Here is a 23930-nt window from a genome sequence, read left to right as displayed (position 1 = left end):
CCTTGTGCGAATTATTGCCATTGGTTGTACTATCTTGTTTATCATCTCAGTTCTCACAAAAACCTTACAAATGAGATAAAATGACCTCTTTTTCAAAAATAGAAAAGCAGGACACAGTCCAAGGTATTTCTGCTATGAATGTACGTCCTCAACCAATAGACACTTTTACATTGTCGTTGATTTATTCATGAGATGCATATTTAGTACCCCGTAGTAATATCTTCTAATGAAAATCCATTGAGACTTAATTGCTTTGCCCGCCAGAACTTTCCTACCACAGTAAAAGGACTGAATGTCTTGAGATAGTGGTGCTTTTATGCCCAAGCAAAGTCCAAAGCCCACAAGTAATTTGCTGTCATAATTCTTCTTTGCTCCCAAAGCCACACAGTCATATTTTAGAAATTTTCTCTACCTAAAAATCATCCCATTACATTTTGCAGGTGACCGACCATTCAAGCAGACCAGGTGGCACAGCTTTCTTGGGGGAGGAACTACGTTTCCCAGAAGCCAGTTCGTTCGCCCAGCACGTTCTTCCTGCAACAGGGGGCCTTGGGAAACTAAAGGGCGCTGGAGTGAGCCTCCGGGGCAAGCAGGCCCACGGACGAAGCTGCCTGAGTCCCTGCTCCCCGAAATGGCGCAGACGCAGGACGAGGCTCGGGCAGGGGCGCCCCTGAGGGCGGGAGGCCACCCGGACGGGGAGGTCAGGCTCATTCTGTACCACTGGACGCACTCCTTCAGCTCTCAAAAGGTAACCGCCGGGAGCCAAGGGCCACGCTGGGGTTCAGCACCGGGACAGCTCCCCCGGCGTGGCGCGCGGGCTGGCGGCGGCTGGACCCGGGGAGCCTGGGGGGCACCAAACGCGGGCAGCCGAGCAGGAGCGGGATGACTAGGAAAGGCGGTGATGCAGGCACTGTCATTCAGGAAGCGCCGCTAAGACGCTTCGCTGTCTGCGTTTGGCCTAGAAGTTTTGCCCTGGAGAGCGAGGCAGGAACCTCTTGATGTATTTTCCTTACCCCCCTGAACCCCTAACACCCCTCAAAATTAGAGTTTTGGGTCTCCATAATAGGCTCTTCCTTAAAAAATAAAGAAAGAAATAACGAAGTTAGGTGTTTAGCTCAGAGAGAGTCCTTGCCTAGCAAGCCCCTGAGGCCCTAGGTTCCTAATTTCTAGCACCTGAGGGGGTGGGGTAGGGTGTTTAAAATCATGTAAAGGCACCTCCCCGCCAAGGGAACGGAACTGCTTTTATTTTCCCAAGTTGGCATTCTTTGATATTGGCACAAACATATATTTGGCCCTTTTATGGGCTCACCTAGAGCTGGAGTTACAGGTCCTTGTGAACCACCGTTTGGGGGTGTTGGGAATCAAGCTTGGGTCATCTTCAGGAGCAGTACGTTCTCTCAAACCAGTGGTTCTCAGTCTTCACAGTGCTGCAGCCTTACCATACATTTACTTGGCGCATGTTGGGGTGACTCCCAATCATTAAATTATTTCCATCGCTAATTCGTATCTGTAATTTTGCTGCTGTTGTGAATTGTAACAAATACCGGACCCACAGGATAACCGATATGTAACTCCTGCGAAAGGGTCCCTCGACCCCTAGGTTGAGAACTACTGCCTTCAGCGCTGTGCTGTTTCTCCAGCGCTGTGCTTCATGGGTTTTGTCTGGGGAGAACACATAGGTTTGGTTTAGGGCACAGTGGCCGTAGAGGTGATGGAAAGAGAGCGACTGTAAGGAAGACAGGGTAGTTTTCATTCCTCACCTTTCCCTCTATAATTTATAGCGGTAAGCTGCCAGCATGCTTCTCATTTATTCCTTCTAGGAACAGACTTCATTAAGTGAGCATTTGAAGTGCTGCTAGCTCAGGAAGCCAACCAGGGCTGTTTAGCTGTATCCAGGGGAGGCTTTTAATTGGAAACAGTAGTAACCCCTGTGAACTCTTCCAGGTGCGCTTGGTAATTGCTGAAAAGGCATTGAAGTGCGAGGAACATGATGTAAGTCTGCCCCTGAGTGAGCACAATGAGCCTTGGTTTATGCGTTTGAACTCAACTGGAGAAGTGCCTGTCCTTATCCACGGGGAAAACATAATTTGTGAGGCCACCCAGATCATTGATTATCTTGAGCAGACTTTCCTGGATGGTAATGTGAAGGCTATTTGTGATTTTTTTGCTTTATTATCAACATAAGCCCCCCCTTTCTCTCCCTCCTCCCCTCTTTCTCCCTCTCTATTTTATTATAATGGTTTAGTGCTTTAAAAATCTTTTCCATTTCCATAAGCACAAAAATTTAAAATAAGCCAGTGCACAAGTTTGAAGGAATTGCAAGTGCACATGTTAATCTCAAAATTTGCAAATTTGCTTGCAGCAAACTGCAGGTGGGTGGTTGTTGTGGTGGTGATTTATTAGCTTTAAAGATTCATGATGTTGATTCTTAGTATATATTGTGAAAATCAATTTCAATTTAAAAAAAGAGGGAGAAGTATTAGAAAAGGGAGAATAGATTGTTACTAACTATACTTTGGGTTCTTTGCTTTAGTTACTTCTGCATAGTTTGAATTTTTATTCTTTTTAGGGTTTAGAGATGTATCATGTTTTAAATTAATAATTGTTTATGACTGCTTATGTGTCAGGCATTTTATATTTTGATTTTAATCAGTTGTCAAGAGAGCTCATCAGGAACAGGTGTGGAATCTGAACGAAGTGTGGAGACTAGTCATTCCATTTTGCATGTGAGGAAAGAGAAATAGAGGGTTTGTCTAAGGTAAATGTAACCATTTTATGGCAGGGTCTTTGGTCTTCAAAGCCTTTGGTCTATATCATTTCCCATCTTCTTTGCCATGTACAAATTGTCTTGCTTGTTTGTATGGACGGTCCCTCAGATCAGCTGTAGCTTAGTGACATGGCCAGGTTGACACTGCTGGCCACTAGCAGAATGGGAGAACAGACTGCAAGGCTTCACACTTTAATTCTCTTTAATTCACTTTAATTTAAAGGCTTTCACTTTAATTCTCTGCCAGACAGTGCTCTCTCGGTGATCCAGCTGCTTACTTCCTGCTGTGCTGGTGCTAACTGGACCATTAAGGTTAGCATACAAAGCCAAATTACCAGAGCCAGGGAAGGAAACTAATGGGCCAAAAAAAAAATGTCTATGGTTTCTAGAAGGAAAATGGATATTAGATCTAATAGGGGAAATAGATTAGGAACTCAGTCTTTTTATTTGAGTGGAGAAGTGGTGTTATTTTTTTTTGTGTGTGTGTTAATGGCCCAGAACTCTCTTGGAAGTTTTAACTAAAGGTGGCCTTGACCTGAACCAAACAGTGTAGAGAACTACTTACTTTTCACCATTGCTGGCTATCCTTGCATGTTTATATGTTGGGGACTGTGCTGAAAATGGAGACAAATCGATTTAAGATACATTTTCTCAACCTTGAGCTTTTTGGAAATGGATAAGACCATTCATAATTTGCATTTCTTGGGAAAACTGATTAGAATAATAGGAATAAAGCAAAAGTAATTGCATAAGAATTCTATTTTAAATGACTAAAATTTTAAAAAGATGTATTTTTTTCATCCATTATATACAATGTATAACATAGACTGTATGTGCTATATAATATATTATATATTACATATGCAATACACGAAGGTGATACTTAGACCTCTGGTAACCTTGCTTGAATTAATACAACTTGTATCAATATTCCAGTTCTCCCTTCACGTTTGCTTATTCTCTTTCTTACCTCATCTGAATAGTAAATGTTAATTATAGTTGTTTTTTTAAAATTTTTTTTTAGCATTTGGTTTTATTATATAACAGCAAAGCTAAAATATAGTTTGAGTTTTGCTAAGTTGTATAAAAATCATAGCCAAATGGGAAACAGGTTTCTTGGCTTATTTATTTTTGAAGTAGAATTCAATAGCTCAGGTTGGTCTCAGATTCACTATGTGGAAGTAACTGTTTCTTTTTATGACTTTGTTGATGAGATAAAGTACTCTGGCTGACTGAGAGGATAGAAATGTGGAAAGCATGGGCTTTAATTCTGGTTGAGCTTCTCTGGTGAGGAACTGTCAGTTGTTTTCACTTCTGGCCTGCTGCTGATGTTAACCTGTTGAATATCTTTTGTAACCGTCGAACCAGGTGATGCGATTTTGTCATTGTAAGATGAAACAAATCCAACTAAATTACTTCATGTTTTTTCCCAGGAAAGTAGTTATCCAATTGGAGAAGACTAAAAAAAGATCAAGACACCTATAGTTCTGGGCAGATATGATGACCACCAGATCAGTTTGCATGTAACAATAGAATTTACCTCAGGATATTGAGACTTAAACAGACAACAAACATAAGCATTACCACAATTATAATCTAGACAGTTAGCATTTACCATTAAGGACTCAGGGGAACAAGAAAAGAGCCAAACAATATATAAATCCATGTCATCCCCTTGCCAAAGAATAGGACAGGTGAACTACCAACCCTTGTCCAAATGTGGTCCATCAGCAGCAGCACTGAAATTAGCTAGGATATTACTTACAGTACAGAATTTTAGACCTCAAAGCAAAGCTAGGGGCTTAGAATCTTGTTTTAACAAGAACCTCAAATTATTTATATGTGCATTAAAACTTTACACTAATGCTATAAATTACTGTGTGATGCTCAAAGCAGCCCTGCAAATTACCCTGTCTGGCAAAGTTCTAGAGTCGCTTGCCAGCTTTTTTTTTTCTCCCCCTTTCATCCTCTCCAATTGGAGAACTACTTTCCTGGGAAAGAGGAAAGAGTGACATAAGAGCTGGTTGGACCTGTTTATCTCTGAAACTGATAATGTTGGCAAAGCTTAAAAGAGAACTTTACATATTCAATTTTTATGTCTGTCAGTAGAAGGAACTAAGTTAAGTTTTATGTTGTTGGAGAATGGTATAAATACCCTGTAAAATGTGTCTAGTATGTGTAAGCCATGCTGCAAAATATAATATATCTTGATCCAAGTAGTGCATTTTAGATTATATAATATTCTTGTGGAATAAAGATACAAATATGAGTAGAGCATGAGGAATTAATTACCATGTCTGCGCGCCACACTGAATTACCACACTGAAGAATATATTGACAAACAGATTTCATATACTGTGTTGACCCTCCAGCTGTAAACTCATATTTTACTTATTAATATTTGAATTACTTTTAAGTCACTGTAAGAGCTGTGAGGTCAGAGACTATCTTATTAAAAGCTGTGCCCCTGTGATTCCTGCAAGGAGTACTCCATTAAAGATAACAAATAATATTGAGTAGATAAAATGAATGAATTATTGAAATATCTGTCATCCTGGATGGGGCTTTCTAGTGGTATTTTATTGATTGGTAGATTGATTAATTGAAGTTGTAGAAATCAGCCCATCGGTTCATACATGCTAGGCAAGGGCTCTGTCATTAAGCTGTACAGCCAGCCCTCCAGTGGTGTTTTTTCAAGCTTTGGTTTCCTGACTTGAGCTTAATATACAAAATAAAGACATTAAAGAAATGGTTCCATATTTATGAACAATGTAAAAGCTGGGATAATTAAAATGACGACTCTTATGAAATGTTTCTTGTGGAATATGAGAAAAAACAGAAAACTAAGATAAAGTTTAACAAGGCTAATGTAGCATGTGAGTTTTGGCTTTAAAAATTAGCTGCAGTTAGAATGAGTAAGAAACCTGATTGTTGGTAAGTTTCTAGGGTAGCGTGGCCTTAGGTTGTTTTAAAAGTATTGGTTCTGTGTAGACTGGACAAACTGCAGTGCTCTGCATTCTAAACTGGTTATAATATTTGCCATTTTGTCTCTCAAAGTGGATTTTAGAGGAATGGTAGGATGATAATAAATATGGTTTCATGAGGTGCATCATTACCCATGGTTGTAAGGTTATAGGAAGCGCCCCCTAGGCATAGTCATTTAACCAAAAAACAGGATGTTGTAAACTGGTGTCTCTGCTGTTAGTTGCTATACTTTGTTAGTCAGTCCCTGAGGTTTATGCTAAAAATGGTGTTTCACTTAATAGTTTTACATATTCATAGTCATATCTGTGTCCTGTGCTTTTGGGATATCTGTTAAGTAATTATCAGCTGTATAGAAGAAATTTGAATCAGGGTGCTCTTTTGAAGTCTTGAACTAAAGTAATTATTATTTAAGTTGCCTAATAGCTAAATTACCTTTGAAAGCAGACTCATAGAGATATGAGTTATGTTCCTCAGGACAAGACTTTGGTTAAGGAGGAACTTAGAAGTTCACAGTGACAACTGCTTATCCAGGGGAGTGTGTTCTCTGCATCCATTCTCTCAGGACCATTTACCAGGCATTCATTAGGTGCAAGCTCCTGGGATAGGGAGTGATATTTCAAAAACCTCAACTCATTAGAAACTTGTTAGTCTTCAAAGATATTTTCTATCCATTTCACAAGAATACCTAACTTGTCCTTAGCATGCACATACATTGTTACTGTTTAGTTTTATAGAATGTTTTTGTGTCCATGATGCTCTTTCAGTCTGGCATATAATGAAGAAAATTACATTAAAAAGAATACATTAATTAAACCAGGTGAGATATGACACTGAGCAAGCACAGGAATGGGAGATAGGACAAGGTAAATAAACACACTACTGCTGATGTTTAAATCCAGCTATTTCTTGTAACAGCCTAAATGTCTTAATAAAATTTGTCTATTATGCTAAAAAAAACCCACAAGGCATGAAATAAGTAGAAAATACTAGAACATATGATATTATTATTGCCAAATAGCTCACAACCTAGAGTCCTGGATGTTTTATAGTGTTTTTATAATTTGATATATAATAGTTCTCTGAAAATATGTCCTATGTCTTATGTCTCTCATTTAAAATAGTGTGAAAAAATAGAATTTGCATTGGAAATAAATTATTTTGGTATAATGAAAATAATATAGAAATACGATTAGGAGATATTCATCTTTAGACACAATTTTGTCACTGTACACTGAAATTTAAGCATAGCATTAAAGAATATCAGTTTTAAAGTTATCATTTTATCTTATTTAAAACATTTTATATTTATTTTTTTATTTTACATGGATGAGTGTTTAGGTATGTTGGATTTAATCCAGTGTCTTGTAAATGACTAGCAGATATTATGATTGAACCACACCCTAGCTTCCATTTATTACTCATTAAAGCCACTGAACCTGGCTTGCATATTGCAACTTTACCTTCAATGCTTCTATCTCTTTTATCACCTGCTTTTAAAAACTCCCTGACTTCCTTCCTGATCCCATGTGCTTTATATTATCCACATTCCTGACTGAGGTAGAATATCAAGAAAAAGTATCTTTTAAATATCCTTATAATGATACTCTATGGAAGAATTAGAAAGTAAAGTAAAGATGAGATTGGAGGGAGAATGTGTGTAATTAAAGAAAAAGTGCCAATTGCCTTTTTGTTTGAGTACTCACTATGTAGCCCACACTGGCTTAGAACTCACAACTTCTAAGTGCTGGAATTGCAGGCATGAGCCATTTGCTGGGCTTGATTATCGTTTGAAAACCTTTGGTAGTGAGTGATGTTGTCCTTTGGTGTGAAAGGAGGTGGCTTATGTGGCACTGGACAGAGCACCTGTGAAGTATTTGGGGAAAGGGAGTGGGGAAGAGGTCATAGGTGATGTGGGCATCTTGTGCCTGACAGAGTGCTTCAGCAGATAGAGGCTACCAGTGCAGCACTGAGTAGAAGAAAATTCTGTTCATGGCTTTAAGTGTCTGTTCGCCTTTGAAGAAGTCGGGCTTAGCCAGGTGGATTGTACCCAGAAAGCAATTAAATGTTGCTATTCTTCCTCTCATTCACTTTTCTGGGAAGGAAGTGGTATGTTCTTTTGGAGAAAGTGCCAGGGTCTGGCACCAGAAAGCAGCCCAACCCAGGAGCCATAAACTTGTCATTTGGGAAGCGTTCAAAAATGTACTGTTTATGGTTATTAACCTGAGGTTCCTGGACTGCCAAGGCAGTGCTTCTTCAGGCTTTTGGATCCCTTTGTCTTAAAAATTATTGAGGACACTTGCGAGCTTTGATTTGTGTGGGTCAATATTTACTATTTAGAAATGAACCAGAAAAGTTATAAAGTCCCAACACTCAAGTATCTAGGTAGTCACACATCCCACTAGCTGTCAGTGTCATGGAGCCAGTGAATTTTATGTGGCCTCTGGAAAGCTCTGTTGTTACAAGACTGAAAAGCCATTAGCGTCATGGTGTTGCTGTAAGACATGTGGAATTTGGGAAGCCTGTGGCTCCTCAGAGCTCACATTGAGAACCATGTTTGTAGATGTACAAGCACAGGGAGAGGTGAGCTCTTAGGGGGGTGTAAAAATTGTCTCTGGCTTTGTTTTTTTCTATCAGGACCCTGTCTTTATTTTTTATTACCAATGCAGACAAACCGCAGACGTCAGGAGTGCAGTGGCTTCGTCACCAATAGAAATCACAGACATGGCCCCAGCATCTTAAATTATTATAGATGGCTTGATATTTTTGAACCAGGGAAGTTATCAGATCTTCTGCCAGATATTAGTAATGTTTAAGAATTATATATGTTAGTGTTTAATAAATTAGTATTATTTCTTTAATATATTGTAATAAGCTCTGTAGTCCTATGTCTTATATTTTATGCATCTAAGGGCATTATTATGTTTAGAAAGGCCAGTGGCACATGCAAAGGTGAAAGCGCCTGCCTGGGCATTTCATAGTTTCTGGCTTAGTGTCCTTCCGGAAATGGATTGGCTGGGGAGCTGGCAATATTGCTGAGATCCTGAAAAGTCTATAAAGAGCTCATTAAGGTAGGTAGTGTTGAGAGTGGGTGCGGTACAGGCTGCTCCCCTGTCTGTGTTCACATGGGATCTGTAATGAAGCGTTCTGCTTGTTTGAGTCTGTGGTGGGGAATGTGGTTCCCACACTGTTATTCAAGGTGGCCTTGAGCTCTGCACTGTCTAGCTGGGGATCAGACATTTGCCTACTGGTTTGAGGAACTATCCATGCTTTCCTTCGTAGAGAGAAATTGCCCTCTGGCTTAAAAAGCTTCTTCATCTTGGTCTGGCATTAGGAGATTCTGCTTAAAATGGTCTGTTAATGGCAACCAACTATGAACTGTCAATATTTATGAATGACTGTGGTTTGTTCAGGGCATTTTGACTTAAATAAAGAACCAGAGCCAAGAAATGATTAAATAAAGAATATGGAGGATCTTTCTTGCAGTAGTGGAGATGGTTGGCATTTTTTAGAACAGTTTGAAAGACAGATTGGGAAATGATTCTGAAGGGACTTAGCCCTGACCTTTGGTCTCATTGTCCCCCCCCCTTTTTTTTCCCTCTGTAGATACTGTTTGAAATATAAGTTCTTAAAATACATGATTGTGTAATAAGTAGAGCATTGTGTTACTGGTCAGGTCACATTTGTTTTTGTTCTACCTATCTTGGGCTAACTTGCCAGTATCCATATTGTAGTGTCTGTATTGGATACCACAGAACTTTCCCAACACAAGTATTATAGAATAATTGGAAACTTGAGGATGTACTCTATAATTTATCACATGATGACTACATGTCAAATAGTTATTAGGCTTGAGAGGTCTGACAGAGAATGATATGTGCTCCCAGACCCAATGGGATTTACAATCTAGATTTTTCACCAGCAAGTGAAGATTTAGGCAGGATGCATTTGCCAGGGTTAAACTGCTAGAAATCTAGGGAAAATGAAATGGGTTTTTGAGCAAAAAAAATCCTGCCTTTTTTCATATAGATTGATATTTCATAGTTAATTTAGATTCAGTGGGGTCACTCTTGGTTGACACATAGAAAGGAATGGTCCTTGATTGCCTTCCAGTAATAAATACTAATTCATTTATACTTTACTATACAACCTATGCAGTAGTTGCCTGTCCCAAAGACCTTCATGAAGAAAAAAGCTACAACTATGTACAAAGTGGCAGGGCCTATGCCAGAGTACATGTAGTGTTTTACAGCGTGTAGAGCAAGGTACAACTGAGCCAGTCAGGTATAGGAGGTGAAGGCATGCTTCATGAAGAAGTGATGGACCTGAGGATTGGACCTGAGTGTTGAGCAGGAAATTACATGGTGGCAAAATGAGAGATTTTTTAGCAGGTCATGGTTTGGAATCTGATCTGGTACATAATAAGCCTGTTTCAAATGTTGAATGTCTGGGCTGGAGAAACCTCATTTTCTGAGTGGTCGAATACAATGAGCATTTAAGGATGAAGCATTAGGGCTTTCGCTTTTGAATGTAATGTCTTATTTGTAGATTTCCTCTAATGTTTATATTTTTCCATGTGTATTTTAGAAAGAACACCCAGGCTAATGCCTGATAAAGGAAGCATGTATTACCCTCGGGTGCAGCACTACCGAGAGCTTCTTGACTCCTTGCCGATGGATGCTTACACACATGGCTGCATTTTACATCCTGAGCTCACGGTGGATTCCATGATCCCAGCTTATGCAACCACAAGGATTCGCAGTATGTAAAAATCTTAAAGGTGCCAGGGCCTGATTCTGCCTGGAGTTTATCATTTAGACTTGATATATCCTCTGCTCACTGAGAGAAGACTGGGAAAAAGGATTGTTGAGTTTGCTTCATGGATGTGCATGGGAGTGCGTTAATTCAATAACCTGTCAGATTAATCTATCCCTCAGCAATTTAACTAGATATATATTATCAATTAAGTCTAATTTGTTAGCTTTTGGTTTTGAGACCAAACTTGATTAAACTTAGAAAGTGACTGACAGAAAGGTGAAGAACATGAAATGTTCTTAAAAAGATGGACTGGGAATCAGAAGAGCTGACACCTTCTTGGGTGTTTGGGCAACTGGGTCCATATTTCTGTTCCTTAATTGTTGTTTCTTGATGGGAGGAAGGGGGATTAGAGGATGTCTAGCCATCGCCTCTATGTTCAGAGACTAGAAATTTTTTTTGAGATTGAGTTGTGACATGTAGCTTCCCTACTTCCTGTCATAAGGATATGCCAGGTGAGGGTGCAAGATGTGGAGCAGAGGAAAGTGTGTTCTTCAGTGTAGTTGGCTATGGCTAGGAAGGACAGAGGTGCTCACACTTGGGAGTGTTTGGTGACACCCAGTCTCCACTCTTCTAAACCCAGACCACTTTTTTATCATGAGGTCTCATCTTGTTCTATTAATTTTTTTTGTTCCTTTTTTATACTTTCCTTTTTCCTTCACACCATCTCTCCTTTCATTTGTCTTCTTCCCTCCCTTTCCTTGTCTTCCCCCTCCTCTCCTCTCCCCTCTTCCCAGAACTCTCTTTCTTTGTGTTCTTCTTCCTTCTCTTCCAAAGTACTTACGATGTATTTGAAACACAAACTCTGACAACTTTATCACTTGTTGCTAACATTATTTTAAAACAAGGTTGTCCCTTACTTTTGTCAGAGAAAGTGGAAGAACCATGGAATTTTCAGGCAGGCCAGTGTCACAGAGCACAGTGGTGCCTAGCCTTGCTGTAGCTGCCCACAGCAGCTTCTTAGGAAGTCTTTAGACTGTGTGCTAGGTATTTTCTAGCTACATTTTAGATGGGGAAATTGAGGTAGACAAAGTATGTTCAAGATAGCAGTAGGCTATCTTGTAGCCACCAGTCCCAGAGCTCATACTCTCATCAGGCTGTGTCCCTACTTTTCCTCGTGTTTGTGACAAGAGGGGGGGGAAATGTTTTTCTGCTTCAAAATGTTTTCATTATCAGGCCAGATTGGTAACACAGAATCTGAACTGAAGAAACTTGCTGAAGAAAACCCTGACTTACAAGAGGCATACATTGCCAAACAGAAGCGACTTAAGGTAAGGGAACAGGCTCGCTATACTTCACCCACTGTATTTTTTCTGGAAAAGAAGACTGCCGTTTCTAAATCATCTTTGTACTATTGTGGGTCATTGGTGCATGTGATTCCCGTGGCCTGTGATCCACTTTGAGAAAGACTTCTGAGGCCACTGTAGCAGCACGTGAGCTACAGAGGATCACTGACCTGCAGACCAGCCTTGGTTACAAAGTGAGATACTTTCTTGAATACTCCCAAAGAAAAGCAAACTTCCAACCAAGGGAAAAAAAGAATTTTCTTTATTGTGTTTAATAGTCAGAGCCAGTATAAGAAGCTATTGAGCATGGAAGGTGATACATGTAAGTTTTGGTTAATATAATATAGGAATCCCTCATAGCAGGTGGTCAGCCACTTAAAGGCTCTGCCCATCATAAAGAACATAGGTAACAGTCAGCCTTTCCCCTTCTGTTTGTTCTTTGCCCATGCCCAGACAACACATGGAAGCTTCTTCCGGTATCATGCATGTAGCAAGTGGCATTCCCAGCTCTCCCTCAGCTTCCTACCTTCCTTTACCCTCTCTTAGCAAAATTTGCTTAGAGTACATGCCTCCACAGTCACATTCAGTCTTCTCTTCCATTTGTTCTTTCCCCTTTTGGTATGTGCATGTGTGTGTGCATGTGCAGGTGCGCGAGTTTCTGCATGTAGAGGCTGGAGGGCAACAGTGGCTGTTCCTCAGGACTGTCTCCCCTTATTTTTGAGAGAGGATCTCTTACTGACTTGGGACTCACTGATTTGGCTAGGCAAGCTGAGGTCCAGGGATATGTCTCATTTCCTCATAAAGACCTGTCTAAAATGAACAGGTTTTAATTCTGAAAGTATGTATGTGCATGTTATAAAATCTACCTTGTGTCATATAGTTTTGTTGTTGTCATTAGGCATAAATAGCTTCTTTTTTGGGTTGTTAATTAGTCAAAGCTGCTTGATCATGACAATGTCAAATACTTGAAGAAAATTCTTGATGAGTTGGAGAAGGTCTTGGATCAGGTGGAGACTGAGTTACAAAGAAGAAATGAAGAAACTCCAGGTAGGTTTTTCATTGGCTTTTGTTTTTACTGAAACACTAGGGGCACTTGTAGGAACATTCTTAGGCCTCACTAAACATGTTTTGTGATCTGTTTCTGTGGTTGCTCCTATTCACAGGCAGTTTTAAATATGCCATTTCACTAAGAAAAACTTTGCTGTCTAATTGTAATCAGTTTGTATCAATGCGAAATGTGACTTAGAAAAGGCTTTCTCCACATTTTCAATGATGATAGGGAGATGACCCTTAATCAGCTCCACAAATCAAAAATTACAGTAGTTTGCTTGATAACCTGAATAATTGTTTGAACACCCTCTTTGGGTTTTCTCAGTTAGGGAGATAGCTTTACGTGTGAAATGGGAGTCAGCAAGAGAGTACAGTGGGCTGCTGAAATCTACACATTGCATCTGTGAGCTTCAGCAATCAGCCATTTTCCATTTATACATGGGGGCCATTGGTGCATCTTAACTGAAGATTGTTACCTGAAACATTTTTCACAACAGGGACACAGCTGGGTTTGTTGGCTTTCACCTGTCATCCCAGTACTTGTAAGGCTGAGGCAGAGGCATTGCCAGCAGTTCAAGGCCTTCTAGAGATAAAGAGTAAGCCCTTGTCTCAAAAAAAAAAAAAAAAAAAAAAAAAAAAAAAAAAAAAAGGGAAAGAGTAACTCCTTTCCACTCTATGGAAATGTAATGATCTTTCTATCTCCATGAGAGTTGGTTGGTTTCAGGAGGATACCATGGATGGTCAGGTCCTTTATGTAAAATGATTTGGTATTTACATGCCCTCCTGTATGCTTGAAGTCATTCTTGATTACTTTTAATGCATTGTATAATGGGAAGGGCATGCAAATAGATTTTATAGTGTATTGTTAAATGATAATAACAAAGTTTGTAGTTGCCCAGTAGAAATGTAGTATTTTTTTCTTAACTATTTTTGATCTTGTGGATGCAGTTAATGATATGGAAGGTGTAGTGGCCTCTGAGTGAAGTTTTAATCATAATTTTATGAATAAAGCACACTAGTGGCTTTCCTAAACCAGAAGGAAGTATCAATCTATCAATTCCTCTGGCTTGTAGCTGCTTGCCTTCTGAGCCCTTTAAAAAATGATAGAAAGTCCTTGAGCTCAAGTAGTTCTAAGTTTACTGAGGGACTTCAGTGGCTAGCAAGTCTCTGTTAGTTTGGAGTAAATCTGCATGACTGTGCTGGTCAAGATAACATGTGGTTGTCTTTCCCTTTAGGGCTAAGACTGCAAATGGCAGCTCTACTCTGTCTGTACAATGCATGTCCCTAATTCTTAATTCCCTCTCTCTGCTTAGAAGAGGGCCACCAGCCTTGGCTCTGTGGAGAATCCTTTACCCTGGCAGACGTCTCTCTGGCTGTCACATTGCATCGACTGAAGTTCCTGGGGTTTGCGAGGAGAAACTGGGGAAATGGCAAGAGACCAAACTTGGAGACCTATTATGAGCGTGTCCTGAAGAGAAAAACATTTAACAAGGTTTTAGGACATGTCAACAATATATTAATCTCTGCGGTGCTGCCAACAGCATTCCGGGTGGCCAAGAAGAGGGCCCCCAAAGTTCTTGGCAGCACTCTTGTGGTTGGTTTGCTTGTAGGAATGGGATATTTTGCATTTATGCTTTTCAGAAGGAGACTTGGCAGCATGTTATTAGCGCTCAGACCCAGACCAAATTATTTCTAGTTTTGTTGGGTTCTGTGGTAGCAACTCATCCAACCATTCCATCAGACCCTCGCCCTCTTTTCCAGACCCAGTGGAGACTTACCCTGGGCAACTAGTAGAAAGCATATTTTACAATATTTTTTGGGGAGTTCATGTGGGGAAAGGAGCTAATGATATGAGTTTTTTTTTTTTTTTTTTTTTTTTTTTTTTTTTTTGTAGCCAACATGACTTACTTCTGATCTATCCCTAAAGCAAGGAAGTGAATGGTCAGGATATGCAACCACTGACAGGTGGGAAAGAGGTCTTTGATGTTCTCAGTTTTTGTGCGGTAATTATGAGCAGACAACAATAGCCAGTGACTGTTCATAGCAGTTCACCTGAGAATGAAGGTGCTCAGGGTGTTGAGCAGTTACAGGAGCCTCCTCTGGGATTCAGAAGTCATCTTTGTCACACTAGACAGGGTTCAGACACCAGCAGGACATAGTATGGCCTCATCCTCCACTGATGGCTTCAGGAGTAAAGGAGAAAATGAGGGAGGAGAGCAAGGAAACGAGAGAATGAAGTACATCTAGGATAGAGCAGTGGCCTGCATTGTTGCTCAGGGTTGCCCCTCTCCTTTTAAACTTCACATATAACTGTGTGGTCATGCCCACTCCTTCACTGAGAAGTCTTAGAAGGAGAGGGTGGGGAGTTATTGGGAACAATATACTGGGGAGACTCCTATACACGACATACAAAACACCTTAATTATGAGCCACAAACTTGTTAGTTTAATAAGATTAATTATGCCCTTGACTGTGGGATGCCTGTTAAACTGTATGTCTAGCACTTATATGAATGTCTGAAGGTAAAGTTGTCCTCATGGCTCCCATGACCGTGTGAGATACTGTCCTGTGGACCACTGTGTTCGGTCCTGGGAGCCTTGTCCTCTACAGCCCTCTTTATGCATATAAGTAATATGCACATGAATGTCTCAGATAAATATCTTGGCTTATGTTTGGTAGTGGGTAATTTGAGAGTCAAACATGCTCATGTTTATTTGAGGAGACTGGGATATGCACAAACTGTTGGCCAGGTTTTCCTTTTGTTGTTGATTATCAACAGAGCCTTAAATTGAAGAAAAAGGAGAAAGGCTAGCATCAGCTATTGATAGTTAATTTGGGAGAGATAAAATCTATAGCTAGCGATGCCTACCCATACTCATCCATGTATGTTCAAGTATTTGGGGGGGTTATCTCAGTCCAGATGGAAGAGACAGTTTTAGTATGACCTAAGAACAGCTATGGAACTACAATGCATGATTTGTGCTCAGGAAAAACCTCCTATTGAAATGAGAAGGCAGTTTGCCTGGATCTGGCTGTCAAGGCCATAGAAGCAGCTTCAGGAGTCTGATGGGAGGCTTGTCCAGAGCAGTGAACTCAGATTCCAGTGAGTAGTGAAAGCCTGCTTGGATGGACTCAGGTATGCACATGGCCAAAGAATGTCCTGACTTTTTGTTAATAGGAAAATGTCATGGCTAGAAAACAATGACTTTCTGATGGTCAAAGCAATTCTGTAATTCCATTTTGATTCTATAATTCCATTTCATAAGCTAGATGTACTAAAAAACCCATATGAACTGGATGTGCTCTGTTCGTTAAAAACAAACAAACCGAACAAATAATACTCCAGTGTGAACACCTCATTTGACCTTAATTATGAGCCATACTTGTTGATTTAATAAGATTAAGTAATTATCAGATCAACGATAATGAAAATGCTTGCAGTTTTTATACCATTTTAATTTGCCCATCAATGTGTCATACAGAATGAATCTGCTTCTTGCTAGGACACTGCTGTCATTGTGTTTATAAAAGAACTACAAAATTAATTGACTATTAATTCAGAATTTCTTACAGTGCTCTGCTGTAAATAAAAAACGAGGCACACAAAAGTAACAATGGGAATATTGTAAAAAATCTACAAAGGGTATTTACCTGTAAAAGGATTGTTAAAGACTGACTTTTCTTTCAGTATATGTTATGACTGAATCATGAAATCACTGGAAAATTATAATTTTATTATTCAGTTTATTTGGAGGTAGATGTGTGTCAGTGTTAATGGCAGAGTATTCTAGCCTTTTCAATGTTTTATAGGTATTCTTGACATTGCTTTAAAACATTCAAAGTGATAACACCATGACCACTAGGTGTCGCTGCTCACTCAGTAGTCTAAGATTGTGTTCCATTAGGCTCAGCATGTCTGAAAGGTTTTAAGTGAAGATAAACATTAATGACCTTAGTTTCTGAAGTGAGGGCATCTTCATCAAGATTATTCATCTGTGAAAAGGCTTGAGGCAAATGTAGTATTGATTTCTTATGCTTTGTGAGTGATGACAGCACTGTATGATGTCAAACTAAGGAGGTGCACAGCCACTGTTAGCCAAAGGGACACTTTAATTCATCTTCTCTTTCAGGATCATGGGTAACTAGCCAATGTGCTTGTCAGTAAAAAAAAAAAAAAATGGTATAAATGTCACAGTTAAAATGCACAAGGCACTAAAAAAGCTATGTTGTCTATTTCTCTCTTAATACACATGCTTACTATTTTATTATTATTGCCACTATATGCCTTTTCATTCTCAACACTTGTGAACTGCTTGCTCAAGTTTCAGTAATTATTGCTGTTGATATCAAAGTTGTAGGCGGTGTTGTTGACTGTCATGGGAAAATCAAAATATTATTCTGCCTGTAAGATCAATAAAAATAATTTGAAAATAAACTTTTTTTTTTTTTTTTTTTGGACACCAAGAGCTAATTTAAAAAATCTCTTAAAATTACACATTTTCGCTTACGAATGAAAGCATCTGGACTGGGGATGTCACTCAATGGTGGAGAACTTGTCACCATACAAAGGGCTGGGGTTCAATCCCAGCACTGAAAAAGAAAGAAAATAAAAACTATTGGAGGTTATTAGAAGAAAACAAGCGCTGCAGTTTTGAAGACACAGTGATGTCAAGCTTTTCTTGTAAGTCACTGAGTCCATTCAGTACACAGCTTAGGGTTAAACTGAGTGGAGGCTTAAAGAGTAACATTGATGTTAGTTATTCATGTAGGGCATATAGATGTCATCCATGATGAACACAGTGTTTAGTAGGCCTCGCGTATTGCTCTCAGGATAATTTATGCCTTTGACACGGCTATGTCTCTCCCTTTAATTGGGTATGGATTGTGAACACACAAACCACTGCTTGTATTGCCAACCGTAGTAAGCCTAGCAATTGTTCTAAGTAGCAACTAGAAATTGAGCACTCTTTTAATGTTACCCTGACCCAAGCAAATTAAGCAGAAGTCTTTTGGCTCTCATCTTTCATGAGTTCACCATGCAAAAGTCAATACCCATGGAAAGCCAAGCAAATGTGCAGCTCATCTCAGAGAAGGAAAAGGCACCACTGTAAAAACACAAAAGGAAAATTAATACAACAGAAATAGTGTTTAGACTTAAGTTACATATTGTTTATATCTACTCCTGGCTCATTTATTTTATTGTCTACACTGACATCAGAATATCTTGCTTCTTAAATGCCTCCAAGCATTTTAGTAGGAGAGGTAGTGGATTCCAAAGCAACTGAGTAAGCTGAATAGAGCACAAGGACAGTAGTTTGTCTTAATTGCTGCATTATGAAAATGAAGCACAACAGAAAAGAACACTCTGAGGGAAGCACACCCAGGAAAGCTGTCTCCTTTGTCATTGGCATGAGCTGAAACATGGATTCTGAGGATGGAAGAGCGAAGAATGGAAGAGCAGGTAGAACACACTCCATGGTAAGAGTCAGCAAAGCTATGTGGGTCTGGAGACATAATATTTCCTATAAGCCCACACCTGTTTGTCTATATCCCCCATTTTTATTCATTATTAGCCAGATAGAGCCAAGTAATTGTGGTAATGATACTTGCTTTTTTGCCCAATGCTGCAATGCTAGTAAATTTACTAGCTGGTTACTCACATGCCTCGCTGGGTGCCTGTGCCCGTTGATGCCCCTCACGCTATGACTCTCTTCAGACAGAAAAGGGATCTTGGAATTACAGCTGCCATTGTTACTGCCATCTCATTGGCGGCTGTTGGAGCTACCACCGTGGCATTAGCCATGAGTCATACTGGGCAGACTGCTCAGACCCTGAATAACCTTTTAGCCAATGTAGCTCATGCCTTAGATGTACAAAAAGGAATTAATGCTCAACTAAAAGGAGGTTTGATGGTCTTCAATCAGAGGATTGACCTCATGCAGGAGCAAATTGATACCCTATGGCAAATCGCTCAACTTGGCTGTCAATGAAAGTATGCTGGACTTTGAGTCACTAGCATACAAAATGAGAATTTTCCCTGTGCTGCAAATCTGTCTAAACAATTGTCTAGCTATATTTTAGGTAATTGGACTGGAGAATTCGATACTACGATGGAGCAGCTGAGAGTGGCCATTGTCATGGTAAATTCTACCAGAGTGGACGCAGGACTAGCCACAGGATTATCATCATGGATTGCTGCAGCCATGAATCATCTGAAGGAATGGGCAAGCATGGGAGCATTAGCAGGCCTTCTGGTGTTGGTCACCTTGGTTTGCCTGTGGTATATATGCAAGATTAGAGTCTCACAACAGCGTAATGCAGCCATGACCATTCAGGCCTTTACAGCCATTGAAGCAGGACAGTCTCCCCAAGCATGGTTGGCTACCATAAAAAGCCAAAATGTTACGCTCAGGATGCGAGGCTAAGCACTGCACTCAGGGTCAGCCGCTTTGGACCCAGAGAAGAGCATGTCTGATTGCATGCGGGTTGATGCCCCAGGTCCCGCCTCTGAGAAAAAGGTATCAGACGGGTCTGATGCTCTTTGGGTGGATGACACCTAAATGAACATCAGTACAAAGTCCCAATTTATTTCTAATATCAGAGATCAGACCTCTACTCTTGCCTGATGTGTCTAAAACAAAAAGGGGGAACTGTAGAGAGCTGCGTAATGCCGCGCCTTAAAGATGGAGCTGGTTTCTGCCTTCCACCTTCCCTATGGTGAGTGCTCTCTGTCACAAACAACTCCACATTTGGCTAAGGCTGAGGATCTGGCTTGCTTCCATGTATGTGGACCTATCTGCATTGCCCACGTGGCATGCTGAGGTTGGCTACCCAGAGGCTATTTAAAGTGGGCTGGCTTTCCCCAGGGTCAGATGATTGTTCAAGGTTCCTGAATAAACTGCATTGAAAAATAAATAAATAAAATAAATAAATAAATAAAAATACACGTATGATGGGCGGTAATGTACTCCTGTGAAAGTAGAAGGGTTATCTCACCCACAAGTGCCTGGCCAGGAATCACATCAGGGGAGCTTGTATGTGTTTTGTCTTTATTCTTTACTCATTACTGAAACACTGGCTCCTCAAGGACAGCATTATAGTATTGTTACACCGTCACAGCGCAAGAAGCCAGAAGTATGGGTGAAGATGTGAAATTGTAAGTGAAATATAATGTAAACTGTAAGGTTTCCATACTGAGGGAAAAGCCACATGTATACTTCAATTTCCAATCAAATCATTCTGGGTGTATGTGTGGTTAGGTGTATTTTAAGTGTGCATTTGTATAGGTTTTATATGAAATTAAATTGTATTTTGAATTTAAGAATTTGATAGCCAATAAAGTTACTCATACAATAATTAAACACTATGTTAATAAGCATATGACATTTTGCAGGCATTTTGCATTTGTTGATTGTGTTCATAAGACAAACACTTTCATTAAGGTGATTAAAAGCAGATGAGGCTGCATTGTAAAAATGGCTTCAAAGTCTGTCCTTGTTGACATGCTCCCTCCAGGAATGCTTCCTAAACCTACCCAAATAGTGTCACTAACTGGACTTAAATACTTTAGATACTGGGACTTAGATACCTGAGAATATGGGGAACATCCCCCTAAAACCTCCACAGGGATCAAATTCGGGCTTGCTTGCCTGGCAGGCATCTTACTGACTGGACTCTCTACCAGCCCTCACTACACTCTCTATTTCCCATATACCTTATGATCTCCTCCATATCAGGATCCATTTTCTAGTTCCATGACCCACAGTCACATGTATAAAAGCCACACACCCCAAATTTTAAATTTAGGTTTTGCACATGTGACTTATTTAACAATTTCCAGTTGCATCTATTAAGAAATTTAATTTGTAATAATTTTGTTTTCTTCAGAGAGCACTCAGGGCCCAGATGTAGTCATTGATAATTTCTCCATATATGAAATAAAAAAAGCTCTACACACACTTTTCAGAAAACAAAATGGAATGCCTCCAAAATTATTTTCTAAGACCAATGTGATCCTGGTGTCAAAACCTAAGAAAGGTAACTAAGAAGAAATCAGAGCCTAAGTTCTGTAGTTCCTAAGGGCACTAAAGAATAACCAAAATGAAAGAATCGAGGCTAGGAACATGCAGCTTTTGGTTTGAGCTAAGGGTTCTCTCTAAATGGAATTGCTGGCCTTGGCCAGTCCTAGCATATGAGTTAGAAATTTTTTTGAATACACTCCAGAGTTCTAGTTAGGGATACTGTTGCTGTCATGAAACACCATGACCTGACCACAGCAGCAACTTGGGAGGAAAGGGGTTGTTCAGCTTACACTTCCACATCACTATCATCAGAGGAAGTCAGGGTAGGAACTCAAGCAGGGCTGGAACCTGGAGGCAGGAGCTTATGCAGGGGCTGTGGAGGGGTGCTGTTTACTGGCTTGCTTTCCATCAGCCTTTTTTAACCTAGAACTACCAGCCCATGGATGGCACCACCCAAAATGGGCTGAGCCCTCCCCCATCAATCATTAATTAATGGTCTTCAGGCATACCTAAAGCCTGATCTTATGGAGGCATTTTATCAATTAAGATTTGATCACCTCTCCCTGAGGCGGGAGCAGCCTTACCAGGCCGCAGAGGAAGACAATGCAGCTACTCCTGAGGAGACCTAACAGACTAGGATCAGAAGGAAGAAAAAGAAACCCTCCCTGACCAGTGGACTTGGGGAGGGCATGCGTGGAGAAGGGGGAGGAAGAGAAGGATTGGGAGGGGAGGAGGGAGGGAACTAGAGGGGAATACAAAGTAAATAAAGTGTAATTAAAAATAAAATTAAATTAAAATTAAAAAAAAAAAAAAGATTCCCGCTCAGGTGACTTTAGCTTGTGCCAAATCAACCTATAAACCTTCCAGCACTTTCAGCAAACCCCTTCCGTACAGGAAAGGCACACTGATTGCTTTCTTGGTTCAAAGCTATATCTGTAAGGGAAGAACTGAGAAGTTTAGTGGTGTTTATGCTGTTAGGCCAGGCCCAACGGTGGAAGATACTATCATCAGACTAGTACTGGTATTCTCAAGTTACTCTCAGTTCCTAAAGAGTGTGAACTTGACTAGGCCAGGTGGCAGCATTTAACTGATGGAGGAAAGCTATATATAATAAATAACACAGAAATGTTGGGAGCTTAACCCACAGTGCAGCAGCTAATACATATCATGGTTTATGGACAAGCAGTGTATTGGCAGCCTGTCGGGGAATCTTTTTATAAACCCGTACAAAGAAAACCCCAAAAGCCAGAGCACGCGAGCAGAAACTGGTAACAGCTATTATAATGGGAAAATATGATCTTCCACTTTGTCTTTAGATTGAACAAATTCTGAGATTAGGTTACCTGAAGGGAGACTATGTTCTTAGGACAAACAATATAAAAATAAAACCCCCAAACAAACCCAGTAACCCTGTTGCAGTGTCAACACAAGGGTGTGTGGCACGTATCTTCTCTCTCCCAACCAAAGGATGCATGAATGGGTCTACCCTTACTTTACAGTACTTTAGGTAAGTATACAGATGAAAGCTGCTCTTTCTGGAGCTACTCTTCTCCTTTTTCACAGGGGGCCTTCAGAGACTTGCCCAAATCCACCTCAATCTGCTGGTTCAAACTCAGAGCACATCAGCACAGCCAACTTCTTTTTGGTTACTTTGGAGTTTTACGCATGCATACTAGCAGCATGCTCCACTCTGGAGAGGAAAGACTGAAAAGAATCATGTGTAGGTTTTAGAATGGGCTCAAGGCTAACAGTGCAGGGAATCTTGTAATCCTGCTGTTAGGGTTCAGGAATAGCTGCATACTGACCACAACAGACTTAGATTGATGGAAGTATTGAACGCTGAACAAAAACTGACCGGTCAGAGACAGACTGCATTCTGGAAACAAGACTGTGATGCTGGTCTGTTTCTAAGGCAGGCTTTTATTAGAAAAAAACACAACCAGGTGACAAGCAGGTAACAGGTGCAAGAGTGAGGGAAGGGCAGCATTTCATCATTTTGACTAGCTAAACACAAGAAGAATGGATTTTGTTCCAAGTACATTGTATCTGGGTAGCTAGACAAAGCATTTTAAGATGATTGGCTAGGATATAGGCTTGGGGACTTTTCAGTTCCCCATCGTTCTGAGAGAAAGGAACATAGCAGGGTATTGTGGTTTTGTTTAAGTAGAACATACATCATTAATTCATGCAGAACATTCAACAAATATTAAATTGTAAGTAAAAGGCTATTCAAGTTCCCAGGCAGGTAGAGCTTGAGAACCTGAACTTAATTTCACCTTATGATCAAAATAGAGACTTAAAGACAAAAATGGTTTCTATTATGCTAAAGATGAAAACAGGTATTAACAAAGGAGCTACAGTTTTAAGCACGTTACAACACTGCTACTTGGGTTATGGATTTGAAATGGTAGCTTGGGTCCATGTCTCTTGGTTCCAGTGTCGTTCAGAGGAGATTGTGATTTTGATTCATGGTTTACAGGTTCAGTCTGACCATGGGAGACAAAGGCACCTGCTTTATGACGTGATATTGGTCCCTGGTTCTCACATGTCTCCACCTACAAAATAGAAAAATAAATGAACATTTAAAAAAATGTACATCTGAAAGACTCTGCCCTGCAGGGTATCAAAGCAGATGCTGAGACTTAGAGCCAAACTTTGGCCAGAACACAGGGAATCTTACTAAAGAAGTGGGAAATAGTAAGACCTGGAGAGGACAGGAGCTCCACAAGGAGAGCAACAGAACCAAAAAGTCTGGGTCTTTCCTGAGACTGATACTCCAACCAAGGACCATTCATGGATATAACCTAGAATCTCTGCTCAGATGTAGCCCATGGCAGTTCAGTGTCCAAGTGGGTTTCATAGTAATAGAAACAGGGACTGTTTCTGACATGAACTGATTGGCCTGCTCTTTGATCACCTCCCCCTGAGGGGGGAGCAGCCTTACCAGGCCACAGAGGGAGACAATGCAGCCACTCATGATGAGACCTGATAGACTAGGAAGGAGAGGAA

The 23930-nt window shown here is 40.3% G+C and overlaps 1 protein-coding gene across 2 annotated transcripts; it reads left to right on the top strand.

Annotated features, from left to right (window-relative positions):
• The first annotated feature begins 512 nt into the window (after nucleotides 1-512).
• On the top strand, nucleotides 513-17335 carry Gdap1 (ganglioside induced differentiation associated protein 1). 2 transcript variants are annotated; one of them, XM_060385809.1, is made up of 6 exons: nucleotides 513-748; nucleotides 1945-2137; nucleotides 10337-10510; nucleotides 11741-11835; nucleotides 12783-12897; nucleotides 14217-17335. In XM_060385809.1, the coding sequence occupies exons 1-6, from the start codon at nucleotides 632-634 to the stop codon at nucleotides 14594-14596; spliced, it is 1074 nt and encodes a 357-aa protein (XP_060241792.1). In that variant the 5' UTR covers nucleotides 513-631; the 3' UTR covers nucleotides 14597-17335. The 2 variants fall into 2 exon arrangements, with proteins under 2 accessions (XP_060241792.1, XP_021513634.1); XM_021657959.2 differs by having other exon boundaries at nucleotides 520-748; nucleotides 14214-17335.
• The last annotated feature ends 6595 nt before the right edge of the window (nucleotides 17336-23930 follow it).

This window comes from Meriones unguiculatus, chromosome 6, assembly GCF_030254825.1.
Source record: "Meriones unguiculatus strain TT.TT164.6M chromosome 6, Bangor_MerUng_6.1, whole genome shotgun sequence".
NCBI lineage: Eukaryota > Metazoa > Chordata > Mammalia > Rodentia > Muridae > Meriones > Meriones unguiculatus.
The sequence above is the reverse complement of the archived record's forward strand: the minus strand, read 5'-3'. Positions and strand labels throughout refer to the sequence as shown.